Source organism: Oryx dammah, unplaced genomic scaffold (assembly GCF_014754425.2).
Source record: "Oryx dammah isolate SB20612 unplaced genomic scaffold, SCBI_Odam_1.1 HiC_scaffold_24, whole genome shotgun sequence".
NCBI lineage: Eukaryota > Metazoa > Chordata > Mammalia > Artiodactyla > Bovidae > Oryx > Oryx dammah.
The window spans coordinates 36,150,456-36,163,277 of NW_024070208.1; the positions used below are offsets into that span (position 1 = coordinate 36,150,456).

At 37.4% G+C, this 12,822-nt stretch overlaps 1 protein-coding gene and 1 pseudogene across 8 annotated transcripts in view; both read left to right on the plus strand.

The window, feature by feature from the left end:
- PSPC1 (paraspeckle component 1) overlaps positions 1–12,822 on the plus strand; it is an 85,377-nt gene that overhangs the window by 3,656 nt on the left and 68,899 nt on the right. For all 8 annotated transcript variants that reach the window (XR_005725631.1, XR_005725629.1, XR_005725630.1 and 5 more), the window contains exons 2-3: positions 626–927; positions 9,274–9,369. Coding sequence is in view for 2 of the 8 variants with exons in the window: in XM_040266838.1 (XP_040122772.1) it covers positions 626–927; positions 9,274–9,369 (398 nt within the window). In the remaining 6 variants the exon portion in view is untranslated. The remainder of the gene's footprint in view (positions 1–625; positions 928–9,273; positions 9,370–12,822) is intronic.
- Positions 4,124–4,547, plus strand: LOC120882981 (annotated as a pseudogene).

Consider the following 12,822-nt stretch of genomic DNA (forward strand, 5'->3'; position numbering starts at 1 on the left):
GGAGAAATGTGTAGCCCATGAAAATGTTTTAGAAGAAGTAATTAATAACACCTGATAGCAGTTCTTGTTTTTTTTTTTTTTTTTACAGATAATGTAAAATAAATGGAAATGAAAAGGGATTTGTCTGGCATTGGAGAGGTGGTACACATTATTAAGATATAAATAACAAACATGAAGTGTATAGAGAAACTATTTTCAATAGTAGTTTCTAGTAATTGATACTTGGTCTTAAAAAGTATTTCTGTATTTCCTTTAATACATTTAGGAGACTTATAAAAGATACTGGTTACATATTTAATAGCTGGTAATCTACACTCCATGGGGTCATAAAAGTTGGATTTGACTTAGTGACTAAATAATAGCAATCGGTTTATGAACAAATCATCTTTAAGTGATGATTTTTAACAGAATGTTGGGGTTGGAACTTTCTATTAAAATGTTTAAAACTACTTATCTTAAAAAAATTAATAAAATATGTGTGATACCATAACTGAAAGACACAGAAACAAAGTGGCCCTGTCAGCCATTTTGTAAAACTACCCAGCCCTCTTTAGAAACAAGCCACTATTAAAAATTTTTTTGTTAACTGTAATTTTTTAAAAAGTGATCTTTTTTTCCTAAAAAGGAGTCCAGAACACTGGCTGAAATTGCAAAAGCAGAGCTGGATGGCACCATTTTGAAGAGCAGACCTCTCCGAATTCGTTTTGCTACACATGGAGCAGCCCTAACTGTTAAGAACCTTTCTCCGGTGGTTTCCAATGAGCTACTCGAGCAAGCATTTTCCCAGTTTGGTCCAGTAGAGAAAGCTGTTGTTGTGGTGGATGATCGTGGTAGAGCCACGGGAAAAGGTTTTGTGGAATTTGCAGCAAAACCTCCTGCACGAAAGGCTCTGGAAAGATGTGGTGATGGGGCGTTCTTGCTAACAACGTAAGTTTAAATGTCTTTCTTCTGTAGAGTTACACATAGGCTTCTTTCTGTTCTTCTTTTCTTTATAGTTCCTTCCCTGTATGTTGTCTTGGCATGTGGTAAATAGGTGTTGAGTAAGTATTCAGTGAATACAAATAAGGGTATATTTGTGTACCTCCAGGAGTCAAGAATCAATACTTTACTCAAACTTCAGTGTATTAATCCATACGGAATCTCAGGAATGTTTTGTGTTACCATTTTTATTCAGCCTACTGAATGTGTATTAGGTGCAAAGCAAAACGTTACATTTAATGAATGAGGTTTTAATCAGTTTTGAAATATAATTTACATATGTTAAAATGCATCCAGTTTTGCATGTATAACACAGTGAAGTTTTTAAAAAATGTATGTAGTCATTTACCCTCCACCACAATCAAGATAACATTTTCAGCATCCAACAAAAATTCTTATGTGTTCTTTTGCAGTTACTCCTCTTAGCCCTGCCTAGACTGCTCTTGATCTTTGTTACTATAGTTTTGTTTTTTCTTATATTTCATATAAATGAAGTTATATATTAATAGTATGTATTCTTTTGTGTGTGATTTCTTTTGCTTAGCATAATGTTTATGAGATTTCATCCATATCACTATATTAGTATTTTGTTCCTTTTTATGGCCAGGTTACAACTGTGGTGACCTTTGGGTGGATGTTCAAGTGGCTTCCAACTACTGGCCTTTGTGAATAAAGCTATTATGAACATTTGTGTATAAAACTTGTGAACAGTATACTTTCATGTGGCTTAGGTAATACTTAGGAGTAAATGTATGTTCAACTTTATGAGGAACTCCCAAACTGTTTTCCAGATATGTGTATCATTTTACATTCCTGCTAGCAATGAATGAGAGAGTTCTAATGACCATGTCCCCTCAGCAACACTTGAAGTTTTTAAGATATTCTAGTGAGTGTAGTGGTATCTCTTTGTGGTTTAAATATTGTTTTCTTAACAACTGATGATAAGTATCTTTTCATGTGCTTTTTGGATATGTGTTTTTTTTGTGAAATGTCTGTTGATATTTTTGCCTTAAAAACAAAATTTATTTGGCTTCACCGCAGCTTAGTTGTGGCATGTGGGATCTAGTTCCCTGACCAGGGGTCAAACCCCGACCCCCATGCATTGGGAGTACAGAGTCATATCCACTGGACCACCAGAGAAGTTCCTTGCCTGTTTTTTAATTGCCTGGTTTGTCTTAATGTTTTTTAACAAATCTGGGTCCAGGCCTGTATTAACACTATTTCATCCCAGTCTGTGGCTTGCTTTTTAATTTTTTTAAAAAGATAATTTATTTAATTGATTTATTTGGCTGCACCTGGTCTTGGTTGCGGCAAACAGGATCTTCCATCTTAACTGGGGCATGTAGAATATTTAGTTGCCATATGGCAAGATTTTTAGATGCGGCATTTTGGATTGTCCAGGGATTGAACCCAGGTCCCCTGCATTGGGAGCACAAAGTCTTAGCCACTGGAACATCAGGAAGTCCTTTAAATTTTTTTTAATCGTGTTTTTCAAAGCAGAAGTTGTTCTATTTTGTGAAGTCCAGTTTATCAATTTATTTTCTTTCTTGGTTTGTTCCTTGGAATTTTTGTGTATGAAATCTTTGCCTTTCTTAAGGTAGCAAAGCTTTCTCATATTTTCTTGAGAAATTTTATAGCTTTTTGTTTAAACCTGTGGTACGTTTTGAGTATGATGTGAGGTAGCAGTTCATTGCTTTAATGTTCTGGCACCATTAATTGAGAAGGTTACGATTTTCCCTTTGTTACCTTTTACCTTTATCAAATAACTGGAAAAAAATCTACTCTCTTTCCTGTTTCATTGATCGGTATGTCTATTATGCTATTACTGTACTTCTTAATTACCTTATCCTAGACTTTGAAGTCAGATAGTAGCATCCAACTTTATTCTTTTTTTTTAAATTGTTCTGGTTATTATCATTTCTTTGTATACCCTTACTGATTTTAAAATCAGCTTGTCAATTTAAAAAGTTCTGCTGGGCTTTTGGTTGAAATTGTTTTGAATCTACAGATCATTCGGGGGAACATTAACATCTTCACAGTATCAGCAGTTTTCCAAATCCATGAATGTGATGTGTTTATCCATTGACTTAAAAATATTTTAAAGTAATTATAGTGGTCATTAAACCTGTTACCATATTAACATGGCTTTCCTTTCAGTTTGCCCACAAGAAAGTTCTCAATGTGCATTCTTAGTCTTCAGACTGAATTTGTAAAAGTTCCTAAGTTGATTATTGAATGGATTTCTTTTAGCTCTGGCACTTAAGCTATTGATTGGAATCATTCAAATATTTAGGGTTTGGGGAATTGGATACAAAGACAGTGTAGAAAAATTGTTTTCTATCTCCAAGGAGCTTAGTTTGGTGACTTGTGAAGCATTTTTCAGTTTGTTTTTGACAGTTAAGCATTTGTGCTGAAGCTCTTGTAGAGCAGACATTTTACAGCTCTGCCAGCTTGTTCTCTCAGAGATTTTGGTCTTATTCCCATTCCCGTTGCTTTAGAGAGATACTCTCTTTCCCGTCATCACAGGTCTTCCTCTCCCATTTCACTCACATTTTGGTAAGATGTTATCTCTTAAGGGAAGCTGATTGTTTTAAGTTAAAATAGCCTAATGCTTTACTCTCCAACTTAACTTTTCTTCATAGCACTTAAGGTTGCATTCTCTACCTAGAATGTAAGCTCCCCTGAGGTAGGGACTTTGTCTCATTTAAACACTATAATCCTGACACTTGTATTCTGGTATTTCCTGGATTCTTAGTAAGTTTGCAATAGTTATTTAAAGAGTGAAGGAAAGCAAGTCCTAAAGCAGTAGGCAAGGCATGTAGTTAGTATATATTTTCTGCTGTAAGCTTTGATTAATTGCTGTTTGTTAAAGTCATAGTCGGTAACTGATAAATATTTAACTATTTCTTCTTGTTCAGTAACTTAAGTCGTGTCAGACTCTTTGTGACTTCGTGGACTGCAGCATGCCAGGCTTCCTTGTCCTTCACTAATTCCTAGAGTTTGCTCAGATTAACGTCCATTGAGTTGGTGATGCCATACAACCGTCTCATCCTCTGCTGCCCTCTTCTTTTGCTTTCAATCTTTCCTAGCATCAGGGTCTTTTCCAGTGAGTCAGCCATTCACATCAGATGGCCAAAGTATTTCTTAACAGGTAGCTTTTAGAATAATTCATAAATGACATGCAGATGGCATCACCTGGAACTTGAGCAGCTGCACAGGGATCTTGGAGGTCTGATGATGGCCAAGAACAAACTAAAAGGGCAGAAGTCCAGGAATGTATTCCACATAACTAGCTAAAAAAGCTTTAAGGTTAAAAATAAAGTAAAACCTGTTACCACTAATCTTTAAGAATATAAACATTGTGAATGCTGAAAAAGTTAACAGTGAATAAAGCTTTTGTAGATAAACAAAAGGAACTTACAAACTTCTCAAAAGGCCTTTGCTTTGAGCTGCTGCAGAAACAGTTGTTTTCTCAGCAGTGTCATGAAAATGTACCAGTTAATGTTGATGAAGCTACAAGATTAGTGGTCCAGTTGTAATACGTTAGTGATGCATCAGATTCCCCCCAAAGACCAATCAGTTAAATGTTTTATATAAAAAATAATTTATATACAGTTTTGAGGGCTTCCCTGGTTGGTGGCTCAGATGGTAAAGAATCCACCTGCAATGGAAGAGGATTCAATCCCTGGGTTGGGAAAATCCCCTGGAGAAGGAAATGGTGATCCACTTCAGTATTCTTTTTTTTATTATTTTTATTTAAAAAAATTTTTTTTAGATTTCATGGCTGCAGTCACTATCTGCAATGATTTTAAGTGAAAGTGAAGTCTCTCAGTCATGTCCGACTCTTTGCGACCCTATGGACTGTAGCTCACCAGGCTCCTCTGTCCATGGGATTTTCCAGGCAAGAAAACTGGAGTGGGTTGCCATTTCCTTCTCCTGGTTCAGTATTCTTACCTGGAGAATTCCATGGACAGAGGAGCTACAGTTCCTGGGATCACAAAGAGTCGGACATTACTGAGTGACTAACACTTAACACACAACACTTAGGAAGGAATGGGCAAGGTGTTGAACATTTTATCTGTCTTATTTCATAATCACGATCACTTGGATTTCTGGAGAACTGGTTATTATTTGTCCCATTTTTCAGATAAGAAAATTGACTCAGAGATGTTAAGTAATTTGCTTAAGATTTCACAGCTAATAGATGGTGGAGTTCAGTCTGATGCCAAATTCCTTGCTTCTTAAAGTATGCCACAGGTGGAGTGGTTTCTACTTTCTGTAGATTCTCCTTGCTCAGGTCTTTTGTTGTTAAAGCTTCTCATGGAGCTCCAGATGTCTTCCCTGCTGTTTGAATACTTGGTCTCAGCTGAAGTGTTGATTTAGAGAGAGGATTTTCCTGCCTTGTCTAAAGTGGCTCCTCTCTTATTCCTTCTGACAGTGTGGTTTTTTCTTGGCTCTAAAATGATCCTTTTATTTTCTCATTTAGGGGCGGGGGCAATTTTTAGAAGACTTGCAGGGATTGTTTTGTTTATCCTTGGATCCCTAGCTCCAACTAGTCTTGGAACCTGTTAGGTGATCAGATTTATTGACTAACTGAATCTCAGATATCTTAGTTAATACAAGTGATTTATAAAGGTGGTATTACAGGGATTTTGTTTCTAATGTAGATATCTTTTATAATCAAGATTTCTCTTGAAAATATCTTTAAATTGTCATAAAATATTGTATACTATACATGGCTTTAGATAAACAGCTTCGTATACAGTATGTATAATGATTAACACATAGTTGAAAAAGTATGTATAAGTTGTATATCTATGCTGTTTTGAAATTACTAACGAGGCAGAAAAATGATAAAAAGGGGAAATTAAAAATTTATGATTATAATGGTATGCCCACATCTTTAAACTTTAGAATCATATCTAGAGCAGCAGAAATGCTCATGCTTAGAACTCACATAAATTGAGGAGGTATAATGATAATGAAAAGTGCTCACTTTTCGAATTTTTCTTTTACTTTTTTGTTGTTGTTTTAAAGATCATTGCAGGTTAACTTAAATGAAGATGTAGTGGTCTGTTCTTACTATTTTCTGAATTATACCCTAAAAATGCTGTGGGAGTTGTTTCCTTAGAAACAGGAAAATGTGTCTTTTAATTTCAATTTAGAGAAAGGTATTTTCCCTTTAAAGAATCCTTAAATGTTAGTGTAAATGTTACCTATCTTCACTAATTGTTAGCATTTTGCCATAGCTTTTTCACTATGGGAAATACATATATATATATTTTTTCTTTTTTATTTGCCAATTCAGTTGAGTCGGCTGCAGAGTACAGTACTGAATTACAGTACTTGGCATGTATATCCTTTGAATATTCTCTTGCAGAGCTGCAGTGTAATTGTCACACTGAGGAAACAACGCTTACCCAATATTATTATTTAATATTGAATGTCAGAATTTAATCTTAATTGAATATTAAAAATTTTTCCATTGCCTATCAATGTATTTTATTATTTATTTACTTATTTGGCTGCACCAGGTCTTAGTTGTGGCATGTGGGATTTAGTTTCCTGAGCAGGGATTGAACCCTGGGACCCTGCATTGTGAATGCTGAGTATTAGCCACTGGACCACCAGAGAAGTCCTGGGTCTTACTTTCTTACATAAAAATTACTATATTTAAAGTTTTTCACACTTGAACATTTATCAGTTTTACAGTCAAAATAATGATTAATTTAGGGGCAGCGTGAGAAGGAAAAGGTATCACAACAATTCCAGATTTAATACATGGTTGTCAGTCTTTTTTTCTATATAATATTTACCTATGTTTGTAGAAGGAGTAAATTAAGTAATTACATGTATAAACAAAATTTTTAAAAATTACTTATTTGGCTCTGCTGGGTCTTTGTTGCTGCATGGGCTTTTCTCTAGTGGTGGTGCACTTTGGGCTTCAGTAGTTGCAGCTCCCTGGCTCTAGAATAGGCTCAGTAGTTGTGGTGCATTGGCTCAGTTGTCCAGGGCCTGTAGGATCTTCCTGGATCAGGGCTCGAACCTGTGTCTCCTGCATTGGCAGGCAGATTCTTTACTTACTGAGCCACCAGGAAAGTCCTATAGACAAAATTTAAGTTAGATTTTCCTTCTTTATTTATTTTGCCACATCGCCCAAGTCTTGTGGGGTGTGGAATCTTGGTTCCCTGATCAGAGATTGAACCTAGGTCCTCAGTAGAGAGAACTTTGAGTCCTTATGTTAAGTTTAAAACTTAAATAAACAAGGTGGGTTGGACACAAGAGTGGTGCATACAGTGAAGCCATAAATGTTCACATTTTAGCACGTATCCCAATAAAACAAGACACAGTCCCTTAAAGATGTCCCTTGTGTACAACATGCATGGTCTTACTATGATGATTGGTTGTGGGTGATCCTTACTTACTCATGTATCTCTTGAGAAATGGAATAGTGGAAGCAAGATGTAAATATATAACATTTGTATGTGTTTGTCAAGTTCTCTGCTAGAGAACTTGTAGAAAAGTATCTAGTGGCCACATTTATGTTGAAATTGAATTTTTTTTCTTGGCCAAGCCTTGGAGCATCTGGGATCTTAGTTCTCTAACCAGGGGTTGAACCCTTCCCCCAGTGTGTTGGGAGCACAGAGTCTTAACCACTGGACCTCCAGGGAAGTCCCTGAAGTTGGAATTGTATAATTATAACACTTACTCAGGTGTACAATTACAGTTACTCAGGTGTAGTTCTTACCTGGCTCTATTACTCTTTGAATGTTTGTGGTCCTGCCTCAGCTTCCAGGAGGTAAGTGGTTCATATGATGTGTCTTCCTTTTGTCCTTGGGCCCTTTTGGGTCCTCTTAGAAGTACCACATCCTCCTGTGGGCTGGGTGGGTTCAGGAGTTCTCAGCTGCTTTCTCAAACTTCATTGAGTCGTGTGAACTCTCTGAGGGTCTATTTACTCATTCTTTATTACATTTCTGTTTTTATGTATTGGACATGAGGTCTCAGACTGGAGAATGAGGCCTGTAAGTTGCTTTTCTTTTGGGTTTCCACTCACTTTACCTGAGGTTTCTAATTGCATTGTTTTTATTTACTCCAAGGTATTCCACACATGCTTGTAATTCTTTTTTTCTCTCAAATGTCTCACTAGCTCAGGAATAACTTTTTATGTGACCATTTTATAGCTTTACTTTCCATATAGAGAAGGATTTAGTCTCTGTTAATCTCTGGGTCTTTATTTATAAAGGGAAATATTTTGAACCCTGAAAGCTCCTTCACCTCTCTAGCTCTTCTGTTAACACCTCAGAAGTTAGCCATGATTTTTTTTCTCTTTAAAGCATCTCTGTTCATTTTTCAGACTTGCTTTCATGCTGAGAGACTGATAGCAAGGAAACTTTAATATTAGTATGTAATCTCCTCCACTTATTTCTCTTGTCTTTCCTCAGTGAGCCTTCCCTTCCTTAGGAAAACAATACAGAAGGAGGGTTTCCAGGTCAGCTCTTTTCATCATCTACTCTTCTTGTCCCCACACCCCATTTCTTCCTTGATTGTGTTGCTTTTGGCTGTCCCTCTACACCCCCTTGGACTTCTCTGGTGGCTCAGATGGTAAAACGTCTGCCTACAATGTGGGAGTCCTGGGTTCGATCCCGGGGTCGGGAAGATCCCCTGGAGAAGGAAATGGCAACCCACTCCAGTACTCTTGCCTAGAGAATCCCATGGATGGAGGAGCCTGGTGGGCTAAAGTCCATGGGGTCGCAAAGAGTTGGACACGACTGAGAGACTTCACTTCACTTCTACACCCCCTTCCCTTTTGCTTGACTGATATCTTTTAGGCTGATATATTTTAGGTTTTAGAAAGACTTTTCCTTTTGAGAATGGTTGGACAGTGGAAGGTTAGGAGCTGGGTGAAGTTGGGAGTTTGAGGCCATGGAGGGGATGGGGGTCCGGGTATGTGTGTGGATGAGACACACAGGAGAGTTGGATACTTGCTCCTCTGCGTTGCTCTTTGTAGAAGTTAACTGCAGCGGTCAGGCAGGTCTGTATTGATGTTTTTTTTTGTGGTCTCGAATAGACTCCATGCTCTAAAAATAAGCACTCATCTTTGACTTAGATGTTCACCTGTGTTGGTGCACCAGTGTTTATTGACTGATATTATGTGTATATGTGATACTTTCTGAGACTTTTTTTCTCAGATAAATTTTCCAAGTATGTATTTTGGAATTATTATAAAAGATTTCTAGGAAGATTTTAGTTCTAGATACTGTTTTAATTCTTATTAATGCTTTTTAACCTATCCAGGACCCCTCGTCCGGTTATTGTGGAGCCCATGGAACAGTTTGATGATGAAGATGGTTTGCCAGAGAAACTAATGCAGAAAACTCAGCAGTATCATAAGTAAGGTCTTAATAAGATAAATTCTGATAAATTTAGAATGTGCTTTCAAGGGTATTTATTACTTTACATTTGTTATTGAATATTGTTGGATTATAAGGTGTTCTACTTAGTCTTGTTAGCTAGTAACAATTGTTAGCCAGTAACAATCTGGTCAGTAGAGTGGGCTGGTCTACATGGAATGCTAGTTTTCTTGTGTATCTTGGTAAAAGGTTAACTTGACTTCAAAAAGTTCAACTTTTATAACTGGGGCATGGGTGGGTTCCATAAGAGTATACTGTCTGTAGTACCTATGCCAGAGAAACAGTGAATTTTAGATACAAAAGTTTCTGTATTGACTGTGCTACAGGTGTACTATGAATTAAGAGGAGACTTTGGCAGGAGTAGAAAAATGGTTCTAGTTAAATAACTTGGGAAAGGGTAAGAATTATTCTTTTTTAAAAAATTTATTAATCTGTGGTATCTACCAAAATTGTGTGTTTGTATGCATGCTCTGTCAGTCGTGTTCTACTCTTTGCAACCCCATGGACTACAGACTGTCAGGCTCCTCTGTTTGTGGGATTTTTCCAGGCAGGAATACTGGAGTGGGTTGCCATTTCCTTCTCCAAAGAATTCTTAAAGATGAAAAAGAAAAATAACCTTTTAACAAGTACTTTTCATTCAGTGTGGTTCAGATATTTTTATGTAAGCTGACTGTGTGAATACGTTGTGTTGTTCTTAACTATTCAGTTGTTTATTATAGTAAGAAAGACTGTAGTGAACTTCCCTGGTGATCCCATTTCCGTGCTTCCAAAGCAAGGGGCACTGGTTTGATCCCTGTCAGAGAACTAAGATCTCACATGCTGTGTGGTGTGACTGAAAAACAAAAAACACTGTAATATTTGCGTGCATGAATCTAAATATTGGAACGCCTTTGTGCCAGGCACTGTCCTAGATGCTGCCAGTGCAACTTAGAACTGTTTTTGCCCTCATGGTGCTTACATTTCTAGTGGCAGGGCTACACAGTAAATACTGAACCAAAGATTAATGTTTTAATAAATATACTAAGTAGTGAGAAATACCATTTAAAATCACTAAAGTGAGGTATGATGCTAAGATCAAAGAGTATGCATATTTAATGTGATTAATTCTGGTAGATGGTTCTCCCAAAATATTATACCAGTTTATACTCATTGGTGTATGCATAAAAGTATTTCTCTTCATCCTGACCAAAAAATGGTTATGATTTTAAGATTTGATAGTTTGTGTTCAAAATAACATTTTACACATTTTAATAGCACTCTTTGATTTTAGTGTAGACTGGTTTTCCCCTTGTAGTTGATTTAAATGACAAATGTGGGTGCTTTTTTATTGATTGATTTGGCTTTTGTTGTGCACACAGACTCTATAGTTGTGACTTGAGGGCTTTAGTAACTCCACGACATTTGGGATCTTAGTTCCCCGACCAGGGATTGAACCCATGTCCCCTGCATTGCAGGACAGATTATTAAATACTGGACCGCCAGGGAAGTCCCTGGGTGCTTATTTTTGACTGGTGTTGGAGATGTATCAATGAACAGAATAAACCAGAAATTCTTAAATGGAGGAATGGGTAGCCTATACCTTCTCCAGCAGATCTTCCCGACCCAGGAATTGAGCCAAGGTCTCTGGCATTGCAGGCAGATTCTTTACCAACTGAGCTATCACGGAAGCCCTTGGGAAGCAGGGGGTAAACAATAAAATAAAGGTGGCAGAAAGACAGGGAAAAGTGGGTGTAGGGGAGCAGAAGAATATGCCTCTTTTTATACAGGTGGTTAAGGAAGCTTTTGTGAGGGTAGTATTTGATTCACAACTTGAAAGCGGGGGTAGGGGGAAGGGGCTGGTGGGGGAGGGCACCGGATGGGATAGGGATCTCAGTCAGCTGAGGGGTACGGCTCTGCAGGCTTTGGGGGAGGACTGACATGGTGTAGGTGCAGTGAGGAGGCCAGGTTAACTAGACTAGGGTGAGTATGGGGAACCTTGTAGCGATCAGGGGAGTTAGGACGTAGTGGGAGGAGTGCAGACTGTGGGGCTTGTGGGCTATTGAACTAACTTTGGCTTCTGTGATTCATGTGAAAGGAAGAAGCAGGATAGTGATTTAATTTTAAATTTAAAGCAGCTTTGTAGCTGCTCTGTTTAGATTATAAAGAGCCACTGGTGGGATTGGGGAGGTAAGTTTAGGATTCTGCTGACAGGAAGTGGTTACAGTGGTGATGACCAGAAGTGGTCAGATCCTGAATGTGGTTTGAAAAATAGATTGGATTTTGCTGATGGATATGGAGATGTGGGAGAAAGAGAGTTAAAAGAGTGATGATGAGGTTTTTGGCCCAAATAACTGGAAAGTAGGGACTTGCTAGTGACTGACATGGAGAACCTGGAGGAGTAGATTTGGGGGAGGAGGATCAGGAACCTTGTTTTGGGATCTGTTGTCAAGGTAGTTGGATTTGTGTCTGGAATTCAGATGTGCTGTTTGGGCTCAAGTTACCAATGTGATGGAAAAGAATGTCAAACTCCTGAATGCTCATTTGACAGAAGTTGGAAAGGTCAAAAGGAATCAACAGAGACTGAGTGGGAGCAGTCCCTGAAGTGGGAGGGACATCCAGCAGAATGCGTCCTAGAAGCAAGGGATTGGTAGTAATCAGTTGTAACTCAACCATGTAAATTTCTCTTAAATGCTGTTTCTCAAATGGCTTACATTTAATTTCCTCTTCATTTGACTTCTGGTTATAGCTTATTACAGATTTTAAGTAGAGCATCCTTTTGCATTCAGGAATTAGAGAACTGGAATTATAAGGGTGTTACAGGAAGTGGAATTTATAGATTGTACTTGTTTCATTGGAAAAAAAAACCAACCCAAACCAAACTTGTTTATATAATAACTGAATTATTCCAGCAAACATTACATGATCTCATAATATTTTAAACTTTACTGCTAAAGAGTTATGCTCTGAAGGGAATATTCATGAAACTTAAGATCTTGTCAAGATTCAAATTCAGCTCTGGTGCCCCAAATCCACATTGTTTCTTTTGGGAGAAAATGAAGGTTTTATATTTATTACTGTAGTGAACATCTGACTTAGGAACTGCTAATAAACAGTTCTTTCAGAAAAATTAGTGGGTGGTGGATCTCTCTATTCCTTTCCCTTTTCCAGTCAATGCTTTAAAAAGAAAAAAGATCCAAGTCTATTTTTAGGCCTAGAATCCCTTGATCATGGTTAACTTTGATTTTATCTACCCCCTGAATATCTGAAGCTGTTTCTTGTCACTATGTTTTCCCTCTGTGACAACCTCCTCCTTTATCTCCCAACTTTGTCCCATCCACCATCTTCCCCTCCCCATTCCCAAATAAAAGTTAAAATTTATGATTACAAGGCATCAGTGGTTTTATTGGTGGGTGAGAATTGTGTTCTTATAAAAGTACTTTTGAATAATTGAAAT